Genomic DNA, 27,440 nt, shown 5'->3' with positions numbered 1-27,440 from the left:
TTTAAAAAGACGTTCCGTGTGTGCCGCTCTTTTAGAGAAATATACTCTTTTTTTAGAATATACTCCCAGGGGCGTTCTCTGCAGTGCACCAGTGCAGAGGGGGGAGAAGCCGCTGAAATGTGCTGTCAGATCCAGCAGAGGTGAATGAACAGCCGTGGGAATTCAGCTCAGTGAGCATCGACCGTTCTGCTCCGAAGAGAAAATCTGAATGAGTGGTTGCATACCAGCTCCTTTTATACCCGTATGTCCGGGGGAGTGGTATGCAAATACCACTCGCCAATTTTCACTGGCCTTTTATCAAAGACCAGAGGTGTTTCGGGCTCCCAAGCGTGACCCCTAGTGTCACTACATCAACACAACTTCGAGTGAGTGACAGATAGGGAACCTTAATATCTTATGCAGTGTTGTTTCTAAAACAAGATCAATCAAATTGATCTTGTTTTAAGGATTTTTTTATATTTGTACAGGAAAACAATAAAACAATTATTATCAAGAATACGATAAATAGCCCACCTTTAAGTCTCTATAATATTCTAATATGGTAGTCTAATTTAAAGTATGTCTATGATCAGCTTCCGGTGTGAGAACGCTGTGCGTGTTTGGCTGCCGCTTAATATTCGGACTATATATATATATATATATATATATATATATATATATATTCTTTTTTTTTGTGTGTTTGTTTCTGTTTGTTTTTCTTTTCATTTATTAGTCTGCGCATAAATTTAAATCCTGTTGGCTTCTAGATCTATAACACGTTTGGAATTGGATTATATGCCTCTCTTTCTGCTCACCAGAGAAAAACAGCATTTACCTGCCGTTGGAGACTGGATAGCTTACACTCCATTTCACGGGTATGTCGTGAGCCCTCTCTTTGTCTGTCATTCACCTCTCTCGGCATGGGTATTGAGTGAGTCTCCACTCTCTTTATCACCTGTGTGTCGACAGTTATTTGACCAATCGGGTAGCCTTCCTCTCGATCAACTGTTAGGTGTAGACTAGGCAGGGTTCTGGCTAACGCAATATCATTGATTGTAGCTGCTGTAGCTGGCATCTCATGACTGTTTTTGCTCTATATCGCATATGAACATGTCTTGGATTTCATCTATTAAAGCGATATTTAACTTCCTCGCTCTCATCCTTAGCATTCATGCCATGGAAATCCAACTACTGACATCACGACTTAGAGTCTTAAACTGCCATCCGTGTTTAGACTCTGAGACATATGAACTCTGTCGTGAACTCAGAATCCTCCGGCACCCGCGGTATAACCATCGCTCACCACAGAATCTCCAATCTGTCTATCGCTCATCTCCCACAGTAATTCTATCTATCTGGACAAAAAGACGGTGCTGTAAAACTGATGTTGCATTGGCAAGATGCTCAAACTCACTTTCACTTAGGCAGTTAACTAAAGATGATCACTACTCCACATCAAAACACTTTGGATTTGTTCATCAGGATTTGGCACTATTGAACTGTCGCTCTCTAACAGACAAAGCGTCAATTCTCAATGAACTCATCACTGATAAAAAACTGGACATGCTACTGCTAACTGAAACCTGGCAAGCACCTAATGACATTTTACAACTACATTTGCATACTCCACATGGATACAAATATTTGTCTAAACCCCAACCTCACGGAAAAGGGGGCAGACTAGCTGTTGTTTGTCGAGATGGCATGAGAGCGGTTTTAACTGAATTTAATAATGTCACATCTTTTGAATATCTGGCTCTCAAGATTGTTGGTGAAACTCCTCTCATTGTGTTATTGATTTACTGACCTCCAAAGTATCAGCCTCATTTTTTCTCTGAACTTAGTGAAATACTCACTGTTGCTTGTGCTATGTCTCCCCATGTTATACTGCTTGGTGATTTCAATATTCATGTTGAAATTGACTGTTCAAATACAACTGAACTCGTGAATGTTCTTGAATGCTTCAATTTAACACAGCATGTGAGTTTTTCTACCCATACCTATAGTCATATACTTGACTTAGTTTGTACATCAGGTTTTAATAATATTTCAACAACTGGTTCACAAATTGGCATGTCAGATCACAAACTTAGAATTTTCATTAAATTTTCCTTTCTGTAAATCTTTTCGCAACCTAAAAGCAGTCGACCCCTCATCATTCTCCACCTCTGTCTGTGCACCCTTACTTTCTGACTCTTTGAAACTGTCCTGTCCTTCAAACACCCTCACAAATTATAATTCAGCAATCTCAGCTGCTCTTGAGGAGCATGCCCCCATCAAGACAAAGCTGGTGACCTCTTCTCGTTCATCACCTTGGTTTACTCCTGAACTGCAGGCAACGAAGAGAGTGGGTCATTGTCTTGAACGACTCTGTAGAAAAACAGGCCTCACTGTTCATTCATTATCTCTTACAGAACATCAGCTGAAGTACAGAACAGCACTCAACACTGCACGTTCAATGTACTTTTCCTCTATTATCCAAAAAGCAAGTTGTAGACCTAGAACCCTCTATGCTATGGTGAACAAACTAATTCACCTGCTGGCTAAGAACTCACACAGCTCTGATGAACACTGTGACTCATTTTTGCACTTCTTTCAAGATAAAATTGTTTCCATTTACCAAACAATCACGTCAACCATTACTGAAGATCCTCTGCACGAATGTCTGTCTGAACACCCTGTCTACCCTTTCTCCAGCTTCACTCCCACCTGCCCATCATCAGTCAGTGATTTATTTTTACATTCTAACTCATCATCCTGTCAGTTGGATCCTGCCCCAACCTCCCTTCTTAAACACTGTGAGTCAGTCATTTTGGCACCTATTTCGCATATGATAAACACATCTCTTGCATCTGACATTGTTCCAACTGATCTTAAAATTGCCGCTGTTACACCAGTCCTTAAAGGTCCCAACTTAGATCCATCTTCCCTCTGCAACTATCGTCCTATTTATAACCTGCCTTTTATATCTAAACTTCTGGAAAAAGTTGTAGCCTCCCAGTTACAATCACATCTTGCAGCTAATAATCTCTATGACCCTTTCTAATCTGGTCTTCGTCTATTCTACAGCACTGAAACTGCTCTCTTGAAGGTTATTAGTGATCTCTTCCTCTCTGCTGACTCTGGATTTCTCAGTATTCTGATCTTGCTTGACCTGAGCTCTGCTTTTGACACTGTATGCCACAAAACACTCCTTTCCAGACTTTCAGATATTGGTATTACTGGCACTGCTCTATCCTGGTTTTCTTCCTACCCCACTAACAGACAATATTTAATCTCTGTTAAGAAAAACAAATCCCCTAATGCTCCTCTCACTCAGGGTATCCCCCAGGGTTCTGTACTAGGTCCACTACTGTTCATAATTTACGTTCTCCCGCTAGGTCAGATCATCTGTCGTCATGGTCTCAGTTATCACTGCTATGCTGATGACACCCAGATTTATAAATCTGCACGTTTTGATGAAACACATGCCATCAGCTCATTAACTGCCTGTATCAATGATGTAAAAATTTGGTTAAACAGTAATTTCCTCAAATTCAATGCTGACAAAACTGAGATCATCATTTCTGGGCCACAAACACTCATAAGAAATCTTGACATTTGTGTCAAATTGATGGAAATCTGAACAAACCTTCTAAAACCATTAAGAATCTGGGAATCACTTTCGATCCATCTCTTACTTTTGAAGCCCACATTAGAACCATCACTAAAACTGCTTTCTTCCATCTACGTCACATTGCACAACTTCAACCCATTCTCAGATTGAAGGATGCAGAATCACTAGTTCATGCTTTCATATCATCACATCTCGACTACTGTAACTCCCTCTTTACTGGCCTGCCAGCTAAAATTATTGCCCATTACAATACATTCAAAACTCTGCAGCTAGAGTTCTCACTATCACCAAGCGTTCTGCACACATTACTCCCATTTATTTAGTCTTCACTGGCTGCCTGTCTCATGCCGTATTAAGTTTAAAATTATTCTCCTGACATACAAAGGTCTCAATGATCTGGCACCTCATTATATACAGGTGCATCTCAATAAATTAGAATATCGTGGAAAAGTTCATTTATTTCAGTAATTCAACTCAAATTGTGAAACTCGTGTATTAAATAAATTCAGTGCACACAGACTGAAGTAGTTTAAGTCTTTGGTTCTTTTAATAGTGATGATTTTGGCTCACATTTAACAAAAACCCACCAATTCACTATCTCAAAAAATTAGAATATTTTGACATGTCAATCAGCTAATCAACTCAAAACACCTGCAAAGGTTTCCTGAGCCTTCAAAATGGTCTCTCAGTTTGGTTCACTAGGCTACACAATCATGGGGAAGACTGCTGATCTGACAGTTGTCCAGAAGACAATCATTGACACCCTTCACAAGGAGGGTAAGCCACAAACATTCATTGCCAAAGAAGCTGGCTGTTCACAGAGTGCTGTATCCAAGCATGTTAACAGAAAGTTGAGTGGAAGGAAAAAGTGTTGAAGAAAAAGATGCACAACCAACCGAGAGAACCGCAGCCTTATGATTGTCCAGCAAAATCGATTCAAGAATTTTGGTGAACTTCACAAGGAATGGACTGAGGCTGGGGTCAAGACATCAAGAGCCACCACACACAGACGTGTCAAGGAATTTGGCTACAGTTGTCGTATTCCTCTTGTTAAGCCACTCCTGAACCACAGACAACGTCAGAGGCGTCTTACCTGGGCTAAGGAGAAGAAGAACTGGACTGTTGCCCAGTGGTCCAAAGTCCTCTTTTCAGATGAGAGCAAGTTTTGTATTTCATTTGGAAACCAAGGTCCTAGAGTCTGGAGGAAGGGTGGAGAAGCTCATAGCCCAAGTTGCTTGAAGTCCAGTGTTAAGTTTCCACAGTCTGTGATGATTTGGGGTGCAATGTCATCTGCTGGTGTTGGTCCATTGTGTTTTTTGAAAAGCAAAGTCACTGCACCCGTTTACCAAGAAATTTTGGAGCACTTCATGCTTCCTTCTGATGACCAGCTTTTTAAAGATTTTCCAGCAGGATTTGGCACCTGCCCACACTGCCAAAAGCACCAAAAGTTGGTTAAATGACCATGGTGTTGGTGTGCTTGACTGGCCAGCAAACTCACCAGACCTGAACCCCATAGAGAATCTATGGGGTATTGTCAAGAGGAAAATGAGAAACAAGAGACCAAAAAATGCAGATGAGCTGAAGGCCACTGTCAAAGAAACCTGGGCTTCCATACCACCTCAGCAGTGCCACAAACTGATCACCTCCATGCCACGCCGAATTGAGGCAGTAATTAAAGCAAAAGGAGCCCCTACCAAGTATTGAGTACATATACAGTAAATGAACATACTTTCCAGAAGGCCAACAATTCACTAAAAATGTTTTTTTTATTGGTCTTATGATGTATTCTAATTTTTTGAGATAGTGAATTGGTGGGTTTTTGTTAAATGTGAGCCAAAATCATCACAATTAAAAGAACCAAAGACTTAAACTACTTCAGTCTGTGTGCACTGAATTTATTTAATACACGAGTTTCACAATTTGAGTTGAATTACTGAAATAAATGAACTTTTCCACGACATTCTAATTTATTGAGATGCACCTGTATGTGATCTGCTGCATCCATACACACCAGCATGCACTCTTCGTTCTTCAGATTCCAAATTGTTTTCTGTCCCTAGATTTTGTCTATCCATTTTTGGTGGGAGATCCTTCAATGTAGTTGCACCTAAACTGTGGAACTCTCTACCCCAGAGCCTCCGTGACATCTCCTCTATTTCTATCTTTAAATCTCAGCTTAAAACACATCTTTTCTCAGCACATTATCTGTCTATTATTGATTGATGTTTTATATCCCCTTTTGTAATTGAGATTGTAACTTCTGTTGAAATGTATATTAATGTACTTTGTCCTGTTAAATGTATATGGAGTGTAAAGTGTCCTTGAGCTTGTGGAAAGGCGCTATATAAATAAAACGTTTTATTATTATTATTATTATGGGTTCTTTTCTGCCATTTTATCATCTGCAGGCAAAAATCATAAGTATGAATGCTTAGATTTGTTCAAAAAGGGGTGTTTTCAAATAATTTACCTTAAATATGAGCAATAGAAATACAGTGATTCTTGCCTAATAGCAAGCACCACTAAAAAAGGCATTATTGGGAACTGAAGGACAAAATTAGTCTTTATATAAGTTATTATATCATTATTAGTCTTTATGTAAGTTATTATATCATATATATATATATATATATATATATATATATATATATATATATATATATATATATATATATATTATCATACATTATATTAATGTAGGTTTTATATCTATTGTATCAGTGTTTAGCTCTAAATCAACATATAGGTGGACATTCTTTGGAAACCAAAATCACAAATGAGATCTCTGTAATATCTCATTCTCAATTGTTTCTCCAAGACAGCAATGAGATTAAATTAGGAGCACATGGATTATTTAAAAAAAAGTCATTTTTAATCAAATCTAGACAGGCCCCATTTCCAGCAGCCATCACTCCAACACCTTATCCTTGAGTAATCATGCTTAATTGCTAATTTGGTACTAGAAAATCACTTGCCATTACATCAAACACAGTTGAAAGCTGTTTGGTTCATTAAATGAAGCTTAACATTGTCTTTGTGTTTGTTTTTGAGTTGCCACAGTATGCAATAAACTGGCATGTCTTAAGGTCAATATTAGGTCAAAAATGGCAAAAAAAAACAAAAAAAAAACAGCTTTCTCTAGAAACTTGTCGGTCAATCATTGTTTTGAGGAAAGAAGGCTATACAATGCTTGAAACTGCCAAAAAACTGAAGATTTCATACAAAGATGTACACTACAGTCTTCAAAGACAAAGGACAATTGGCTCTAACAAGGACAGAAAGAGATGTTGAAGGCCAGATGTACAACTAAACAAGAGGATAAGTACATCAGAGTCTCTAGTTTGAGAAATAGACGCCTCACATGTCCTCAGCTGACAGCTTCATTGAATTCTACCCGCTCAACACCAGTTTCATGTACAACAGTAAAGAGAAGACTCAGGGGTGCAGGCCTTATGGGAACAATTGCAAAGAAAAAGCCACTTTTGAAACAGAAAAACAAAAAGAAAAGGTTAGAGTTGGCAAAGAAGCACAGACATTGGACAACAGATAATTGGAAAAGAGTGTTATGGATCTTAAATTAGGGATGCACCGATACCACTTTTTCTCTTCCGATCCGATTCCGAAATCGGAAATCTCAGTATCGTCTGATACCGATCCCAAGCCAATTCCAGTGTTTTTTTGTTTGTTTTGTTTTTGCATAATCAGTTTAGTATATCTTTACATTATTGTGTGGAACTAATTGGGAGTATTCTTTAATATTTAAAGAAACATAAACCTCTAACTACACATTATTTCAATATAAATGTATAGCTTATTAAGAAACACTTTATTATTAACTAGTATTCTGGATAATGTAGCAGCAAAATTAACAGTAATTCCAGTCTTCAAGTCTTCAGAAGAAAAGAAACCAGTGTTTTTTCTTTTTGTTTTTTTGTTTTTTTAAATATGTTTCAACATGCATCTGGACTTTAAAGGATTCAGATCTCTTTTTTGTTGAATTTAGTTGTAAGACATCAGTCCGCTTTTCATTCACACAGTTATTTTTTGGAACCCATTCAACTTAAATATTGTTATAAATTGTAAATAAATACCAATGTTGACAATAATAATAATAAATTGTTATTCATTTTATTAATATTTAATTTTAATTTTAAATACAACAGTAATATATTTAAATCGTGCACTTTTTAAACCCTCACACTTTTATTTTGACATTCTAAACTCTCCAGGAAGTCCTGTATGTGTCTGTTTGTAGACAAGTTCACAGTAGTTTAATTCGCTTCTTATTAAAATTCTGGTAAATACACCTCTGGTGCTGTTCTAATTGCATATTATAAGTGAACTATTGAGCATCTACATCTGAGATGCTGTTCTTGAGTAGCGCTCAAATATTGCTCACCGCTGTGAAGGCTAAAAATAGCCGCGAGTGCATCACCAACCTGTGCATGAGTTTGTGTCAACAGAGCAGCACCATTCACTAATGCGCTAGCGCTGCGCATACTATATATTTACTTATTAAACACAGCCTTTTGTGATTCACAGAGCTATCGCACGTCTTCAAGTGGCTTTGAATAAAATGCACGAGTCATATGAACTGCTTTAATGGTGTTTTTATGGTTCTTTTATGTCATTTTTGGAGTTTGACAGTAACAAACATGACTAACACACAGTATCGGATTTGGATCGGGCTTGTCGGACCCGATCTGTCTAAAAGCTTCAGTATCGGAGCCGATACCGATCCAGGTATCTGATCGGTGCATCCCTGTCTTAAACCCATTGAGATTTTGTGGGATCAGCTAAACTGTAAGGTGCGTGAGAAGTGCCAGACAAGACAGCCACGTCTATGGCAAGTGCTACAGGAAGTGTGGGGTGAAATGTCACCTGAGTATCTGGACAAACTGACTGCTAGAATACCAAGGATCTGCAAAGCTGTCATTGCTGCACATGGAGGATTTTTTTGAATGAGAACTCTCTGAAGTAATTTAAGAAGTTCTGAAAATGTTTTTCAAATTGTAATAGTAATTTTTCATGTTATTAATGTCCTGACTGTACAGTGTGATCAGTTGAATGCCACTTTGGTGAATAAAAGTACCAATTTCTTTCCATAAGATAAAAATCTGTACATTATTCCAAACTTTTGGCCACCAGTGTATGACAACAACAATTGTCCATTTGTGTTTATTTTAGAAGTGATGTTTTAGGAGAAATATCTGAGACAAAGTTAACTGTACAAAATGCTTTGTCAAGTAATGTGGTAACATCTAAATTAATTGGTTTTAATCCATTTAAAAAAAATAAAATAAAAATAAATAAATAAAAAATAAAATATATATATATATATATATATATATATATATATATATATATATATATATATATATATATATATATTTATAATAATAATCTGATAAAAATCAACCTGAAAAATTACGTTCTTCTAACCAAAAGCCAATTTTATAGGTTAGATCAGCAGTCTTCACCAGGGAATCCATGACCCCTATTATTATTGTTTAATCTCAAACTAATTTTTAAAATATTTATATGCATTAAACAAAAATACAATATTAAGTTAACAAAGCTCAAGTTAAGAAGCTAAATGCTTCATGGTCTTTTCCACATGGTTAGATGTAATGTGTTTGAAGTATACGACTTTACATGATTAATAATTACTTTAATGGCTTTGCAATGTAAGCATCATATCAAAGTTTGTAAATACATAAATTTGCTTTTATGTTATTATAGGCAGGGCTTAAAATGCAATTCAATTTTACACAATGTGTAACAGGGGTCCCAGCTGCTTGTCTCTATCCACCAAGAGGTCCTTGGCCTGAAAAGTTTAAAGACCCCTGGGTTAGATCAAGCAGAAATGGTATGGTTATGACTGGAACCCTGGTTCCCTGAAAGGAGGGAACGAGACCCTGCATCAGTTGTTGATGCTATATGAAGATCCACCCAGGAGTGACAATCTCTGAAGCCCTTTAAAATCATGGCAATTTATTGGCAGATGCCGGTTGATGCTCCGCCCCCGATATGCATGTCACCATGACAGGATTTTTGAAGGAAAGACAGCACATCTCTCGAACCCTTAAGAGTGAGAAATCAGTAGTGCGGCCAGTGTAAGCAGCGCCTCATTCCCTCCTTTCAGAGAAACGGAGTCATAACCACACCGTTCCCTTAAGTCTGTCAATTCGACACTGTGTCAGTTGCTGAAGCTATGGGAATCATATACCATCACATCGTGATACTGATCTGAATACACTAGCAATGCCTACTAGCCAGAAGGGTAGTTAAAATGCATCGCCAAATTCCACTATTAACAAATAGTAAGGAAAGAGATAAATAAAATCCAACCATTTAAGGTAGAAAAAGTGGCAGTGACACTAGCCAATATGGGTAGTGAAGTACCGCAAAACTTAAGCCATTGTAGCAGGGTGAGCAGGGGACAGACACAGTCGGTGTGGCAATAGGCTTTGAAAATGCATTTATTTAAAATAATAAGCATAAAATGGGGGTAAGTGTCCAAACAAAAGGGGAATCTGCCATCCTTGTGTTGAAACAGGGCTATATGTACTAAGGGGGTGGGGTGTCCATGGGATAGTCCAGGACGTGAGTGGGGTCCGACGGCCACACTTGTTCCCCTCCTAAGGTTCCTAGCCTGTCGGCTGTGATGTGTTCTGTCATCCCCAGCGATGCATCTATCTCTCACTGGGGTTGCAGATTCTGCGGCAAATCTAATTTGGCCGGTACCCTTCCTGCTCTGCTCCAGAACCCGTGAGGATGCCAGTGTGTGCACACAAGGAGATGGAAGCAGGCTTCCTGAGGAGAGGTGCACTCTGAGTTCTTATGGTAGTGGTTAGACTATATTCACATCAGGTGTGTCTCATCATCCCCTGCCAAAATGTGGCTAATTAAATTGCACCTCTTCTCTCTCCTGCACACTCCCGTTGTAAGCCTGGCTGAAGGACGGCCCTCAGAGGTGGAGCGACGATAATGAGAGTGAGGTGTAGGTCATTCCAACCTGGCAGCACCCTTTTCCATGCTCCCATTCAAACACAGTCCAGAGCCGGAGACGCACACTCTTCAGCCATCCACACGGGAATGCTACTTCCTTAAACAGGCACTACTGTCAGAGTGGCCATGAAGGGCATACCTCTCCGGTCCAGCTCACTCCCTCGCTCACACACGGGTGGGAACAGAGAAAACACGGGTTACACATGACATCCTCAACCAAAGGCAGGGTAAATGCTAATTAAGTGCTACTTACCCTTTTGGTGGTTGGGAGGCCATCCCAATGGATTCTCCATCCTGCTCCAGATTTTCCATTAAACTGGCGAACGAGAGGACGAGTGACAACACTATTGATGCCCAACTGTGCTGTTTCTGCTCAAAATAATTACCAGCATTCTCCACCACTTTGGCAAGGTGAGCAAGAAACAGACACAGTGGGTGTGACATCAGGCCTTGGCGTTTGTAGCTCCCAAATCCTCAGAACTGTCTGAGAATGAAGTCTCCATTCCAGGTGCTGAAGGCTGAACGGCCATAGCACAGGGCTCACCAGCCTATGTTGGATTGACTGTGCTCAGTAGTACCCAACTGGAAATGCCCTTAAGACTGTGCCACGCATCTACGTAACGGGCCAGAGCACACTTTGTCCTTATTACGGATCTCCATCAAACTGAGGCAGAGATGACGCTCTACGGACACCAAGGTACCCTTTGGCCTGCCGATGGCCTGGGCAGTTATTTTTGGAGCCTGGAGCGCCATATCAGTGGCGCGATGCAGCTCCTTGAATGACTCCCAAATCCTTAAGCAGGTCAGCCTGGTAGGCCTGCAAGACTGCCATGGTGTGCAGACCCAAACCAGTCTAACCTGCCGCTCTGTAGGCCTTGCCTAAGTGCGCAAATATAAGCCTGCAAGATGTGGATGAGTGCGCCAGCCTGGATTTCCAACTCAGTGAAGAGGAGGGGCATTCCCTCTTTCACTGAGGGAAACTCAGTGTAGCCCCTTTGCACAGCACGGTCGCGTATCGTGAAGTCTGCGGCACTGGAAACAAACATTCATGCAGAGTAGGGCAAAATCAACATTTTTAATAGCTGATCATGCAGCTCTGGGGAAAACAGTACCGGCTGGTGGGATGCAGAGCTGTGCCGACTCAGTAGGAGCCATTAATTAATGCGAGAACACTTGGGGACACTCTGAGTGCCCCACTCAAGTTGGAGCTTCTTGACTGCCTGAGAGAGAACTCGATTCAGCTCCCAATCAGAGTTTTTTACACTGTTTTCTGTCCCACAGGGTGAAATACCAGCAAACTCATCAGCTGATTGAGACCAGGCCTCACCTTCAGATGCTACAAGCAATACAACATCTCCATCTTCACCGTAACCACCAAACATGATCGTACCGGTATGTACAGATGTACTTAATGGGCGAAGATGCTTGAAATGGAGACGGGGAGGCACGCAAGGCTTGAGGCGGTGACATATCCTCAAATTCTACACGCTCTATATCCCGGCCTCTCATGCCTCCCTCATGCAGAGTAAGCCAGAGAAGGAGTATGGTGAGAGTGAAGTGGACCCGCATCGTCCTTCAGAAAGAAGGAGAGTCAAGAGTGGTGCGCCTTGAGTTACATGCGCAGTCAGTCTCAACAAGCGCCGCTTCAGTGTGAGCTTGGCGGAAATGGCGGCATGCTCTGGTTTATATGCACACGGTGACAGCACTCCTGTGCGGAGCTTCCGATAGAGTCAGCAACTGATGCAGCATCAAAGTGACCGACTTGAAAGAGAACAGATCATTGAGGTAATGATTGCAGGATACCACTTTGTTTTTCACTGTTGATCCTTAATTAACTCAGTTTTGTCTCTTGAGCTGTGAAAAAGCAAACTGTGAGTGATAAAATTTTCCTCTGGGCAGCCCAGAGCTCTGAGCGGGTTTACATCGACTTACCAGTAGAAGTTTTTCCTCTTAACAATAAATAACTACAGGAGGATATAAAAAGTTGTTGGCACAGCTAATAATTTCCAATATTAACAATAAAAAAGCCTCTATTTTGCTTTTTTCATAAAAACTGGTCATTGTAGAGCATTGGATGAAAAATTTGAATAATAAGCCACAGAGAAGAGTCGTCCCTTGCAGTTTCATCAGCCTGTGATGTTGTATTCATGGGGGAGCTGAGATGAATGGGCAAAGATAGACAGTGAAAGCTTGGGCTAGTTAATAAAGATCAGACTGCTTAGCCCAGTGGAGAATAAAAGGTGTACAAGGAGGACACGTCAAATCAGTGAGAACTCATTTAGAGAGTCGCATTAGACTCTGTGGGCTGCAGTAACAGAGAATGTCTACATTGCAAACTGCACCTGCGCTGTTGACACAAGGGAGCAAGAGAAAGACATTATGAGGTCAAATGTACATTGTTTATTTTATAGGGGCCTGTGTGTTTAATATCCCTTTGACACTGAATATTCGTCTTTTACATCATGGCCTTCGAATAGGAGGGCAGGGGAACACGCATTGCATGTGTCTGTGGGTTTAACTCATAGATAAAAGGAAAACATACTATAGTGTAGCTGATTCGATCGATTTGATATTAACTTATTCATCTAGAGGGAAAAAAATTTGCTCAGAGGTTGCCCTTTCATAGCTCAGGACACATGATAGAGTTCTCATTTATGTTTCACATCAACTTAAATATCAACACTTAAGTATAAAATTAATATACTGTAGATGGCATAAGTGCTCTTAGAATAATTTAATGAGAAATGCTCGAGTTCACATTGAAATCTCTGACTTTCGATTGCAGACTGGTATCTTTGGTATAGGAACACAGTCTGAGACATTGTTGAGATCTTCTCTGAAACTCTAGAGGAGACACATGTGAGATTACTAGGGTCTTATTCTCAGGAGAAATATCTGAGGAGTAGGAGACTTAGGCAAACATCTCCATTTAATCTTATTTCTGTGTAGGAGAACCAGTCGAGATGTTAAAAAGGTCTCCTTTGTGATTTTTCTTTAAAATGGGCAGATTTAATTTATAAAGTGTAAAAGCTTGCAATTAAAATAAATTGATCATTTAATTATTGACAACGCTAATTAAATGATCTTACTTAGTTTATGGATGTTGATGGGTTTGGTGGCCGTGCCCTCTCCTCCGTCACTCAGCGCTCGGATCTGAATGATGTAATCATCGTCAGCAGGTAAAGTGAACTCCACTGAGGTCAGGTTTGTTGTTATTGTGTTAATTTCTTTATGTCTGTTCCTTCTGTATGACACCTGTAGATAACAAATGAGAGAGGTGCTAACAACCACTAACCTGTATTCAGTGCAAGCTATTTTAATCAGTAAGGGAAGTACAATCAAATGATCATACACGATGCGGTATTGCAGTGTTTATTAGCACAGCTGGTGTTTGTATCACATCTTTTTCTAGATTTGCGATAGAAATTAGTTTTATTTTTAATTTCCGTTACCTCTAAGGTGGGTAATCTTGCAAAAAGAGAAGTAATATATGCACTTTTATGTAAATGTTTTCTTAAATGCCTGAGGGGAAAGAACAAGCTAATGGGATGTGAATATAATTCCTTACGGTTCAGCTCTGAGGCTTGCATTGCTGGGAAGCACTTACTTGATACCCAGTAACCTCTGACTCCATTTCCAGAGGAATTACAGGCTCCCAGTGAACCGTGAGCTTAGAGCCAGTCAGGTTCCACTCCACATTCAAAGGTGGTTGCCCCGGCGCTGTGGGGAAAACACAGCTCATGAGTTATGTGTGACTGACATCACAGAGAAAGGGTGGAGAGCTGCCTGGCTACCAATTTATTCTGAGACTAACGCCATAATATAAATTGGCCCCAAAACCTTTTGGACACTTAAGTCACATGTAGTAATGATATTGCATTGATTAAAACATCAAACCATGTGGCATCTAAAAATAAATTATCCTTTCTCAGGACTAACTTCATTTCATTGATTCACCAAGAATTTTTGGAGTAATTAAAAGTAGGCATTCCATACCACAATGGAGCCAGACATTAACATTAACCAAAATCCCACACGGTTTTGTTGATGTCAGCCGAAAACGAAAGTTGTAGCAGAGGTTCAGAAAGTTATACAATTTTGATAAAAGACTACAAAAACAACATGTTTTCTTTAAAATATTGTACAGTAAGATCTGGAATGTGCATTAACAAATTAAATAGGGTACATTTTGATTTAATATTAACTTTAAAATAAATACCACTTGGTGTCATATTTTGTTATCTAATACAATAACATTCAATTGCAATGGCTATTGTATTTGACTTAAATCTAAGTATGATAACTTTGATATTGTTCTTTATCTTGTTGAATACAATAAAATGGATAATAAAACAACAAAATGCAAATAATAGCTGGATGAAAAAAGGATAATACTGTTTCGTATACAGTATACAGTATGTGCAAAGGCCAGGCTTAAAAGTCTTTTGATTGTATGAATTTTTGTGTGCATACTCACGGGACTTCTTAGTGGTCACATTGATTGTGGGCGAGAGAGGGCCAGTGCCTGCTGTGTTGAAAGCACTCACTGTCAGGAAATACTGAGTGTATGCTCTCAGACCACTGATGTTAACCTTGTTCTGATTGGCAGACACTCTGACTTTGCCCATGGTCTCTGGTTTTGTATCATCCTCCCAATACACCACCTGATTTCAAGAGCAATGAAAAGAAAGCATAGGTTTTTAAAGACTCAGCGATACAATGCTATGGTACCATTTTGTTCAATGCAATAGAATAATTATACCAGATTCCTTCACTTTTTTCCACACAGTGGGTTTGGGGTGACATGGATGAAGAGTTTCAGAGAAGAATTTGTAATGTGTTTTCTATGTCCTTAAAAAGGACCACAAAAAGCCATTTCTCATATGCTGCAGAGAAGGCCTCCCATGCATACGATAAGAACAGGGTACCCTATTCTTATTTTAAATGGACCGTTTCCATGGGTACAGAGAGAACTTTGAGGTGCAGAATGGCAGATGACAGGCTCTGACAGAACCTATGGTGCATTCCAAAACCGGACAGAGAGTCATTTCCATTTTGGAGGAACACACCTCATAGCCCAACACTCTTTCTGGGGAAGTAGTGAGAATGTTCCAGCTCACTTCAATTTCAGTGGCAGAAATGCTTTTGGTCCACACTCCACCTGGAACACCACTGGGCTCTGAATGTAAAGATAAAAAGAGACAAAGGTGAGTATAGAAAGAAAAAAGAAGAGATAAGAAGAGAAGAGTCTGGATGAGAAGAAATTAGATAAGACTAAAAGGGATGAAATAAGATAAGCAAACAGGAACCAAGACAAATGAGACAAGACTAGAAGAGAAAAGAAGATAAGAAAAAAGATGAGAAGTGTAGGGGAGAAAATAGAATAGAATACAATATGAGATAAGTAATGAGATACACAAGATGAGAAGAGAAGACAGAAGATGAGTAGAGAACAGGGGAAAAGAGAAGGGAAGACACAAGATAAGAAGACAAGATGAGAACAAAAGAGATGAGAACAGGTGAGAAGAGAAGACAAGACAAGATGAGAAAACACAAGATGAGAAGAAAAGAGATGAGAACAGGTGAAAAATGAAGAGAAGACATAAGACAAGAAAAAACAAGAACAGGTGAGAAGAGAAGACAAGATGAGATGAGAAAACAGAAGACAAGAAAAGTGAAGACAAGATACAAGGTGAGGAGAGAAGACCAAATGAGAAAACAAGAGGTGAGAAGACACAAGACCAGAAGACAAGGTGAGAAGAAAAGAGAGGAGAACAGACGAGAAGACAAGATGAGATTAGAAGACACAAGATGAAAAGACAAGAGAAGAGAAAATGAGAAGATACAAGATAAGAAGGCACAAGACGAGAAAAAAGAGGTGAGAAGAGAAGACAAGATGAGATGAGAAAACAGAAGACAAGAAAAGTGAAGACAAGATACAAGGTGAGGAGTGAAGACCAAATGAGACAAGAGGTGAGAAGACACAAGACCAGAAGACAAGGTGAGAAGAATAGAGAGGAGAACAGACGAGAAGACAAGATGAGATTAGAAGACACGAGATGAAAAGACAAGAGAAGAGAAAATGAGAAGATACAAGATAAGAAGGCACAAGACCAGAAAAAAGAGGTGAGAAGAGAAGACAAGAAGAGATGAGTAGACAAAAGACGAGAAGAGAAGACACAAGATGAGAAGAGGCGAGGCGAGAAGACACAAGAAGAGAGAGGATAGAAGAGACGAAAAGACGAAGAGAAGAGATGGAGAGACGTGAAGACACAAAATGAGATTAGAAGACTAAAGACAATAAGACACAAGACGAGAAGAGATGAGAAGATACAAGACAAGAAGAGAAGTAAAGAGACCAGAAAACATGATGTGAAGAAAAGAGAAGAAAAGATGTGAGAAGAGAAGAGAAGACAAGACGAGAAGAGGTGAGAAGACACAAGATGAGATGAGAAGACACAAGGTGAGATTAGATGAGAAGATAAAAGATGAGTAGAGACGAGAAGAGACAAAAGAGCAGAGAAGAGCAGACACAAATGAGAAGACAGGAGACTAGAAGACACAAGTCAAGAACAGACAAGACGAAATAAGACGAGAAGAGCAGACACAAGATGAGAAGAGGTGAGAAGACACAAGATGAGGTAAGATAAAAAGACAAGAGACAAGAAGAGAAGAGAAGAGACAAGAAGACACAAGAAGAGACGAGAAGAGGCGAGACAAAAGAGGTGAGAAGAGAAGAAGGGAAGAAAAGAAAAGACAAGATGAGAAGAGAAGAGGCAAGAAGAGATGAAAAGAAGGGAAGAAAAGACAAGAAGAGATGAGAAGAGAGGGCACTCCTTCCTTCATAACATAATAGTCAATGGATAATAATTGAGAGCAAGACTGATGCAAAATCTCCTTTTAACTAAAACTGTAAATGACTGGCCTTTATTTTAACGGGATAGCTGAGTGACACAAAGAAACATTATCTGTACAGAAATTCAATTACTGCTATAGATTACTGACAGAACACTGTCTGCCCGTCACTCCATACTGTAATAGCTAATATCAAACTGACAATAAAGGAACCCACTTGAAGTCACACTGTCACTCTAACTAGCTAAAAGAATGCCACAGTGGTACTTTAATGCTGAGCATGCTACACAAAGGTTTTAGAACTAAAATCACCTGACATGTACAAGCAAAATATTATAAACAGGTGCCTTGCTTTGTAATTGCTATAAGAATACTTATTTTTAGCATTTTCTGGATGTTTTGCAAAGTATTAAATACTAAATATATTTATGTTACATTAAGTATTTCCTTTTATAATGACTATACATTTTAAAATGGTATTCATTAATGGGATAATGAAAGCTATTACAAACTTGACCATTATGACATCTAATTTACATGTGATGGGGGACCACATGTCCCCAAATGGTAAATTATTTACATTGTAAAGGTATTATGACCTTTGCCTCTGTTCTTTTAAGAGAACACAGTTTTGAGTACAGTACCTAACAAGGAAACAAGGGCTTTGTTCAGGCAGCAAAAATCAAACTCAAATTTGTTTAGCTGGTTGTAGTCTGTAGCAAAAACACACATGAAGTCCAATTTTTACAATCCCAATCACATCCATATATAGATTTAAATTTTATTAAAGTCAGATTTTAAGTCTGAACAGTCAGACTGGAAAATGTTTTATTGTTTCCCCCATCATTCAGGACGTGGTGGTGGGTAATATCATATACAAAGAGCAATAATGGCTACAGCTGTGTCTGAACTCATGCTCACATGTGGCTTCATGTATTGAATGGCGAATAAGTGAACACTTTCTGATACAACATGCAGTATGCATGAATGTGTAAATAAATACAGCAATGCCTCTAAAGCTTGTGTCGTCTGATGCACCTCATGAGTTCAGCACCATGGCGAGATGTCATGAAGGTACATGGGCAAAGGCAAAATCTTTCAGTTTTCCATCCTGATAGCAACTCTTATATATTTTTTAGCATCCTGCTATTGCCTCAAGTCATTACTATGGCAACCGATGTAGATACACTATACAGACAGATATTTTCTAGTCAATAAATGGATCCGAGTTTATCACTCACAAACTGACTGAATTGGATTTAAAAAACAAATTAGATTTATGTGTGCAAAGCCAAGGTTTTAGTAATTTGACAACAGACCACTAAATAAGAATACATTCTTAGCAAAAAGAAACAAAATCAATATATTCACTGAAATATATTTGAATTACTTTACAAAGAATCCAGACACACTATCATGAATGCTTTTCTTTTTACTTTTTTAATATCGATAAGAGACATTCCAATTAGAATAGAGTATTTTTTAAGGTTTTACCAGAATAAGGGCCTTGGACCATCATTTCTACATGCAATGACTCAAAAAAGCTTTAGTTTTCTCCAGTTGTAACCTGTTCTGTTGTGCTCATTATACAATCTCACCATTCTCAGCGGAGAACACAATGGTGACGGGGCTGAACGGTCCCTGGCCTTTGGTGTTGTAAGCACCCACTTTCACATTAAAAGGAGAAAAGGGTGGAATGCTCTCATTCCGGTACACAAAACGGGACTGTCCTGGTGTGGAAGTGACGGCGTGTGTCCAGTTGACCTCTCCTAGCGGCCGCAAAGCGATGATGTAGCCAAAACCGTCTCCATTTTGCAGTTCCTCAGGCACAGGCTGGGAGGGAAACAAAAAACTGTAGCGATATTAAAACATACAGACCAAATTCACACCCTGAGCAATTCAAAATCCCATGCTGTTTTCGCAACGTGACGCAGCCTCTCGAGAGCGCAAATAAACTGCTTTGTAATATAAAACCTAATCTGAATTGAATGCCATTACGGGACTAAAGGGCGCAGATGGAAAACAAGCTTGGCTTTGACTGAAGTAATAAACACCCCCATTCAATTCCATTTAATTAGCCAAAACTATTACCCTTCGCAGAGGGAGTGATAATGTAGACAGATGACTTACCTCCCATGTTATTACTAACTCTGACTTGGAACCACCTCCACCTCCGACATCGGCGGGGGCTGTGTCAGGAACTGTGAACAGGAAAAGAAAGAAAAAATGGCACAGTTCTCAAAACAACAGATGCATAGATGCAGGGTCTGCAGTTCTTGTTTCTTTTTTTTTCTTTGTGAACTTTCCTTCTTGTATTCAAAGCCTCATTATCAGTATCAAATGAAACAAAGCTCCAGTCCCTAAGCAACTGCTTTTAAAGCTTTTGTGGGCAGTGTCTGACTTTACTGGCTTCATTGCTAGTGAATTTATAAATTTTCCAAGAGTCCCTCCACAATAATGCAGCCAGAATTTGTTTCATGATGCACAAGAAAACAAAAAGAGTCAGTCAAGCATTGAATGCACCAAAATGGATTGCTTAATCATGAGATATTTGAAATAAATGGGCACTTAGAAACAGGGGCATAGGAACAATCTGAGAAGTGAAGGAGGAAAACTTATTATAAACCTTATCAACCTGGCTCATGAATATTGACAAGGGAATGATGCAACATTCCCCCAAAAGTCATAACTTATTTACTGAAAAGCAGGTACGTTTGTGCAGGTAAGTGCATGTTCGTTTTTTGTTTGTTCAGCTGCCGATTCAACTGGTTGGCAGAAGCTTCTATTTGGACTTGTGTTGTTGTTTTATGTGGCTGGCTACACTTTTTGTTTCTTTGCCCTTCGGCCAAGCAAAATGAAGTGTAACAGGCATCAAAGCATTTGTACTCTATCAAACACTTAGGGCTAGGTTCGTCTCTAGGAGGATATAAAAGAAATGGGCTCAGTAGTCTTGTGAAACAGTAAACAGTCAGCACAATTATTAACAATGTAACAATAAGAAAAATAATTAAAATAAAGAAATAAAGAAACAAGGACGATTCAGTAAGGTTTCCCAATCAAGATTTCAATGTCTGCTCACTTAAGCAAGATTTCTCAAAAGTCCATTTGTGTTCAAGTTCCTTAGCATGTGTAAATGTCTCTGTGTATAATGGTATAGATGCAATTGTGTAGTGTCATTGTGTGAAAAGGCCTTTTATTTATTTTTCTTTCTCTTTCTCTACCTGTGTAGTGTGTGTATATTGAGATATCAGCTTAGCTGTAAGGTAAGAATCACTATGAATCTTGGACCACGGATCAGGAATCACGCTGAATTTTGAACCACAGATCAGGGGTTCAGGCTTGCCATTCGAGTTTGGATCAAGCATGCAGAATCAGCATATAAAAAAACCAATCTGCACAAAATAATGCAAATTACATTAAATAGCTCTTAATTTTCAATTACTTTTCATCACAAACAGCATTTTTACATGCTGTTAACAATACTGATGCAATGTTTTGATATTTCTTTTCAAACTGCCTTTTTTTTTTCTCCCAAATTTGGAATGTCCAATTCCCAATGTGCTCTAAGTCCTCATGGTAGCGTAGTGACTTGCCTCAATCCAGTTGCCTCCGCGTCTGAGACTGTCAGTCGGCACATCTTATCATGTGGCTTGTTGTGTGCGTAACTGCGGAGACATAGCACGCGAGGAGGCTTCACGCTATTCTCCGCAGAGTCCATGCACAACTCAAAACGCACCCCACTGAGAGTGAACCACATTATAGCTACCATGAGGAGGTTACCCCATGTGAATCTACCCTCCCTAGCAACTGGGCCAATTTGGTTGCTTAGGAGACCTGGCTGGAGTCACTCCCTGGATTCGAACTCGCAACTCCAGGGGTGGTAGTCAGCGTCTTTACTCGCTGAGCTACCTAGGCCCCGATTTTTATCAAACTGCTTACATTATTCACGTGTGCACGTGCTAACCCAGCACATTAACATTAATGAACATGAGCATGCTCATTAAACACATAAATCAAGTATATTTGATTGTATGGCATTGGATTTCAACCTAAAACATGTATTTTCAACATAAAACACCTTTTGCACCCATAACTGCATGGATGATGCAATTTATTAAACAAAAGACAGATTATTTAAACTCTGTGTCTCAGTTTGACCAACTTGACATTTAACATATTTTAAAATATTTTATTTTTATTTTTTTTTATCTCTCGTTAAACAACATATATAAAGTAATTAGTGAATATTAGTTAATCTAGTCATTACATAGACAATAAAACTCACCAGAGCTTTTGTGAAATCATTAATCATCGACTGGTTTTTTCTTCGATGAAGAGATGGATTGATCAACTCAACAATCTACTAACACTCTTGATGAGAGAATTTGTACACTTAAACGAAGAAAACTTTGCACTTTTATTTTCTGGAACTTAACTCTGAACATGTGTGTGCATTTCTCCATCTGAAATGCAGGGTTCGTACAGGCATCACTGAGTGAAAATCCAGGACTTTTAAGCACTTTTCCAGCACCAATTTTTCATTTTCAAGGACCTGACACAATCATTTTTTTCCCCCCTTAATTCACTATTTATTCATTGAGACCACTCGTATTTCCGAGTCATATAAAAGGTTCTTTCAAAATGAACAAATCGTTCATGAATGACCCGTCACTAGGAACGCATTATAAATTAATATCACAGTGTAATTTGAAAATGACGGTACTCTGCTACTTGTTGAAAAAGCTGTACAACTTTACGAGTATAGACACGTCACACTGCTACTGCTCCCACACTATTAACTTAACTGCTCCATATTCTTAGCTGTTCTTTCACAAGTGAAAGATGACCCAACTTGAGAAACTGCTGCCAAATATTTTGCCCCCTTCATGTGGCTCTTCAGTGCCGCCTCCCCCATACTTGCCAGCCTGAAGTCCTTTTTGCATAACTTACAATGAGCTCTAAGTTCATTGCTTGTGTCTGGCAAGAGCCAACCATGATAAGTGTCAATGTCCAGCCATGCTGGATTGAATTTACACTGACCAGGCATGATAGTTATCTAAACCATGACCATTGCCAAGGTTCAAATTAGCCGATTAACAAAAAAAAGCACACAAAATCAACTGAATCTGAGCATGAAAATGTCACTAAATTTGATAAAATTCATCCACCGCAGCGGTAATTGTAAAAGGGTGGGGGAGGGGGACTCCACTATTAACAACTAATTCAAGGTAGAAGGCAGGTTATATGTACTGTCAGTCACAAAGCCCTTCCAATCAAGGGCAGTTTGTGTCCTGCCTGCGGGGAATATTATGAATATCATTACAGACTTAATTAAATTTTTTATAATTTGTACAAACTGCATACACATTCCATTTTTAATTTCAAACACTTTTAAGCACCTTTCCACGAAACAAGCAGATTTTCCAGGTTTTCCAGACCTTAAATTTTGAAAAGCTAAATTTAAGCACTTTAAGGACCCTGTGCGAACCCTGCAAATTATGCAATTAATTCGCTCTGTATACCCCTCTATAGGATAAAAGTGGTACTGCATGAAAAGTCTCTTTTCCACCATCGGGTCGAACTGTTCTTGTTGCGAAACTGTTCTATTCTGTGCCAGCACAGTTACAGATTTTTTTTCCATTGTGGTGCTGAAAACAGATTTCGAATGTACACAAGAAATACATCAAGTGACAAGTGACAAATCATGAGTCGCGACTTTACTGCAGGCATTCCACCAGCACATTTGAGCACGGTTGTCTAATCGTGCTGAGAATTCCGGGCCGAGAACGGTTTCTAATCATGCCGTGCCGAATTGTGCCCAGGTGGAAAAGCTACTGCAACCATTCCTCACCGTGCTCAGAACTGTTCGGCCTGATGGTGAAAAAGGACTAAATACAATCATGTACTATATATGTTATGTGCAATTCAAGGGGTTTACATCCTCCCCTCCTGAACCTGCTCATACAATTTGTGATCTATCAGGAGTCAGTATCCTAACCTCAGGGAAATCGTCAGACTCAAGGGCTTGTGTGAAAGCTGTTTAAGCCACTTAGTAGGGAATGCATGACTAACACTAAGGGGTTTCCTAATGAATTGTAAGTCAATCTATCAGGTTGTTCCCTATTTCTTGTAAAGTGTCTGAGCTCTGGTTCTGGTATATCTTGAACAGATATATCTTAATTTCCTCCAGTATGCTCCACAATCACAATTTCACTGTCATTGTATCTGCCTTCTTTTCTCACTTCATCCTTTTTTTGCTCAACAGGTTCTGTACCATATTCGATCAGCTCGTCTTTGGACTCATCATCACTGGCATTAATAGCTTCTGAATCCAGTTCCTTGACAGGTGAAATTCTCACATTCTCTTCCAGAGTTTTTTCAGGTAAGTCATTCTCTTTCAGGGTTTCTTTTCAGCTAAAGACTCTACTTCTTCCTTCAGGTTTCCTCCATCAACAAGTACGTATTCAAATCCGACGTCAGTATTTTCCTCATCTCTAGAAGGCTCAAATGGTCTTGCATTTGGATTCAGTGTAGTCCCACAGGAATTCCTTTCCACTGCTCTTGTGTAAGGCACTTCTCTGACAATGGTTATGGTAGGATATAGTCTGTCTTGTATGGTTTGAGGGAAATAGAAATCTACTTCATCTTTATCACAGGTCAGTTCCATGGTATCTTCCTCTGGAGCTGCCAGCATTTCTCTATGAGAAGTTCTTTCTTTTCTCTCCACTCTGTCATCTTCGTCAATAGAAATGGTAGAAAAACCCACAGGGCAAAAGTAAGTCTCGATGGAGTACTCTTTCAGGACCATCTGTAGTAAGAGGCTTCACTACATAGACCGGAGAATCACTTATTTTCTTTACTACTTGGTAAATGGTCTTGCTCCATCGGTCAGCTATCTTGTGTTTATCTCTTATACAAACATTTTTGACAAAAACATGGTCTCCAGCTTGCAAAGTGGATTCTCTCACCTTCATATCATATCGTTGCTTGTTATGATGGGCTGCTTTCTTACTGTACTCCACAGCAATTTTATAGCTTTCTTGCAAACTCTCTTGAAGTTTTTTGACATATTTGGTCGAGTGACTTTCTTCTGTCCTTCAGGTTTGATACCAAAAGCCACATCTATGGGAAGGCTTGGCTGTCTTCCGAACATCAGCTGATAAGGACAGAAGCTGATTGTGTCATTTTTGTACAATTACAGGCATGTAACAATGGCTGACTTTATCTTCCTTTGATGAGTTCCAAGCATTTGGAGAAGAGTTCGGTTGAAACGCTCAACGGGTTTTCCACGTGGGTGGTAAGGAGTTGTTCTAGTCTTCTTTATACCCAATAGGAGACAAAGGTCTTTGAATACAGCAGACTCAAAATCATGACCTTGGTCGCTGTGAAGACGTTCTGGAATTCTATAATGAATGAAGAAGTTATTCAATAGTGTCTTGGCGACTGTCTTTGCTTTCTGATCAGTCGTAGGAACTGCCACTGCGTATTTTGTCAAATGATCAGTGTTGACTAAGATATGTTTTGTGCATTTACCATCTGGTTCAAGAGAAAGATAGTCCATGCAGACTAGTTCTAAAGGCCTGCTGGTCTCTATGCTAACCAGAGGGAATGCTTTTTCTGCTTTGGCCTTTCTTCTGATGCACCTCTCGCATGTGTTGACTTTGTGTTCAAAATCTAGGGACATCCTTGGGCAATAGAAACATGTGCGGACTAGATCCAAAGTCCGTTCCACCCCCATATGACCCGCTGAGTCATGTAGAGCTTCTAACGCAATCTCTTTGTACTTTCGAGGAAGGACATGTTGATAGAAGGGCTCCCCTCTGTTCATGCACTTTCTGTACTGAACTCCATCAATGACTAAAAGCTGGTCCATTACTCGTAGCATAAGCTGGACTTCTCTGTTTTCTTGCTGTCTGACACAGTAAGAGAGACTTTTACCGGTGTTCAAGAGGTGAATCACTCTACTAATAACAGGGTCATTGGCTTGTTCTTCAGCCCAGTCTTGCTGTGACATTCTAGGAAGGGTGCTAGAACCAGGTAGCAAATCAGCTTTGGAGAATTCCGCTGGAATTGCATCAACATCTATGGCAAGACATTACAGAGCAGCAGGTAAAGTGGCCTCTTCGTCCATCACAGTGAGTCCATACATGTGGTGCTTTTGACAAACGTCTTTCACAGCTTCCTTAGGAAATGAATTTTCACTTTACGCCTTCAGGAACTGGGAAATGAACTGTTGGATGCGGTCAAATTCAGTCTTGGAACTGAAATCTGTGTCTGCCTGATTGTGTGGTCGTCTGGAGAGAGAGACCATCGGCATCTTGGTTTTTCTTCCCATCTCTGTATTGAATGCTGAAGTTAAAATCTGACAAAGCAGCATCAATCTTGGCCGATGTTAATATATATGTCAGTGGGTTATTATCAGTCATGCCGATGAATTCAGCTTCATACAGGTAGTCATAGAATTTGTCTGTCACCGCCCACTTTAAGGCTAAAAAATCCATCTTATGGGTTGGGTAAGGTTTTCACAGTTTGGCAAGCCTCTGCTGGCAAATGAAATCACTCTCACGTGACCATCTTGTTCTTGGTACAAGGCAGCACCAAGACCATGGAGACTAGCATCTGTGTGCAGGACGTATGGCAACCTCGGATTTGCAAATCCCAACACGGGAGCTGTGGTCAACTTCTGAATCAGTGTCTTGAATGCGGTGTCACATTCAGCTATGCATCTACAACCAAAAGGTTTCTTGAAGTGAGTATTTGAGACAGATCTAGAGGCTTTTGCATTCTTTCGAGGTGGACAATAGCCAGCTGTCAACTCATTTAGTGGCTTGGCGGTTTTGGAGTAGTCTCTGACAAACCCCCAATAATATCCAGTGAATCCCAGAAAGGATTTTAGCTTACTGATATTGTTTGGTTTTGGCCAGGTGGTAAGTGCTGAGATTTTCTCAGGGTCTGTTTCTACGCCTTTCTTGGAAAGAATGTGCCCAAGATATTTGACTGATTTCATGAAAAAACAATATTGGGGATAGTTTTAGACCAAACTCTTTCAGCTGGTTCAAGACTTTAATGATATGTTCTTCATATTCCTCCAGGCTGTTTGAGAAAATGATAAGATCGTCAAGGAAGACAAGGACTTCGAGATGCATGCTGCTCATGCATTTTACCATTACACGCTGGAACGTGCTAGGCACGTTGGTCACTTCCTGTGACATTCTATTAAATTCCCAGAATCCCGTGGGTGTTACAAATAATGTTTTGTGTTTATCCTCCTCTTCGACTTCCATTTGGTAGTACCCCGATTTTAAATCCATAACAGAGAACCATTTGGATCCTGTTAATGCAGAAAATGTCTCCTCAATATTAGGCAGTGCATAGGCGTCTTTGATTGTTTGGTTGTTTAATTTTCTGTAGTCTATGCACAGCCGGATTGAACCATTCCTCTTTTTCCACAATGACTATTGGTGAAGCGAAGGGACTTTTTGCCTCACAGATGATGTTTGCATCTCTAAGCTCCTGAAGGTAAAGTCTAACGGCTTCATAATCTGAAGGGTGGATGGGCTTTACTCTTTGTTTAAAAGGAGTTGGGTCTGAGAGACGAATCCGGTGCTTAACAGCTGTGGTGTGTCTGTAATCAAGATCACTCATTGCAAAAACTTCACGGATGGAATTGAGCTTTGTTGTGACTATCTTTCCATTCATCAGGGAGAGGTGAGTCTGTGAAGTCGAAAGTTATCGTTACCATAACTAGTAGAACATACAGTGTTGCAGTCAACAACAGTGGTGGAGGATGAAACATTTCCCTCATTCTCCCCAACAGGGGTATACCTCAGTGAAGACAGAGCTGATGGAACATAGAGCTCAGCTAAACAGCTATTAGCTGGGAGTGTGATTTCGTGTGCCGTTTCATTATGAAGTATAATGGTAACTTTGTATGATGTTCTTCTGGGACTTGTCAGGTCATAACTGCATAAAAGCAGAC

The 27,440-nt window shown here is 39.6% G+C and overlaps 1 protein-coding gene across 1 annotated transcript in view; it reads right to left on the bottom strand.

Annotated features, from left to right (window-relative positions):
• The window catches only part of LOC127418709 (contactin-3-like), a 140,285-nt gene that overhangs the window by 6,089 nt on the left and 106,756 nt on the right, over nucleotides 1–27,440 (bottom strand). Inside the window, exons 17-22 of the mRNA XM_051659412.1 lie at nucleotides 19,592–19,662; nucleotides 19,060–19,294; nucleotides 15,676–15,785; nucleotides 15,084–15,270; nucleotides 14,214–14,326; nucleotides 13,696–13,861 (exon numbers count right to left, since the gene is read on the bottom strand). Of these exons, the coding sequence (XP_051515372.1) occupies nucleotides 13,696–13,861; nucleotides 14,214–14,326; nucleotides 15,084–15,270; nucleotides 15,676–15,785; nucleotides 19,060–19,294; nucleotides 19,592–19,662 (882 nt within the window). The remainder of the gene's footprint in view (nucleotides 1–13,695; nucleotides 13,862–14,213; nucleotides 14,327–15,083; nucleotides 15,271–15,675; nucleotides 15,786–19,059; nucleotides 19,295–19,591; nucleotides 19,663–27,440) is intronic.

This window comes from Myxocyprinus asiaticus, chromosome 28, assembly GCF_019703515.2.
Source record: "Myxocyprinus asiaticus isolate MX2 ecotype Aquarium Trade chromosome 28, UBuf_Myxa_2, whole genome shotgun sequence".
NCBI classification, from domain to species: Eukaryota; Metazoa; Chordata; class Actinopteri; order Cypriniformes; family Catostomidae; genus Myxocyprinus; species Myxocyprinus asiaticus.
This window is presented reverse-complemented; position numbering and strand designations above follow the sequence as displayed.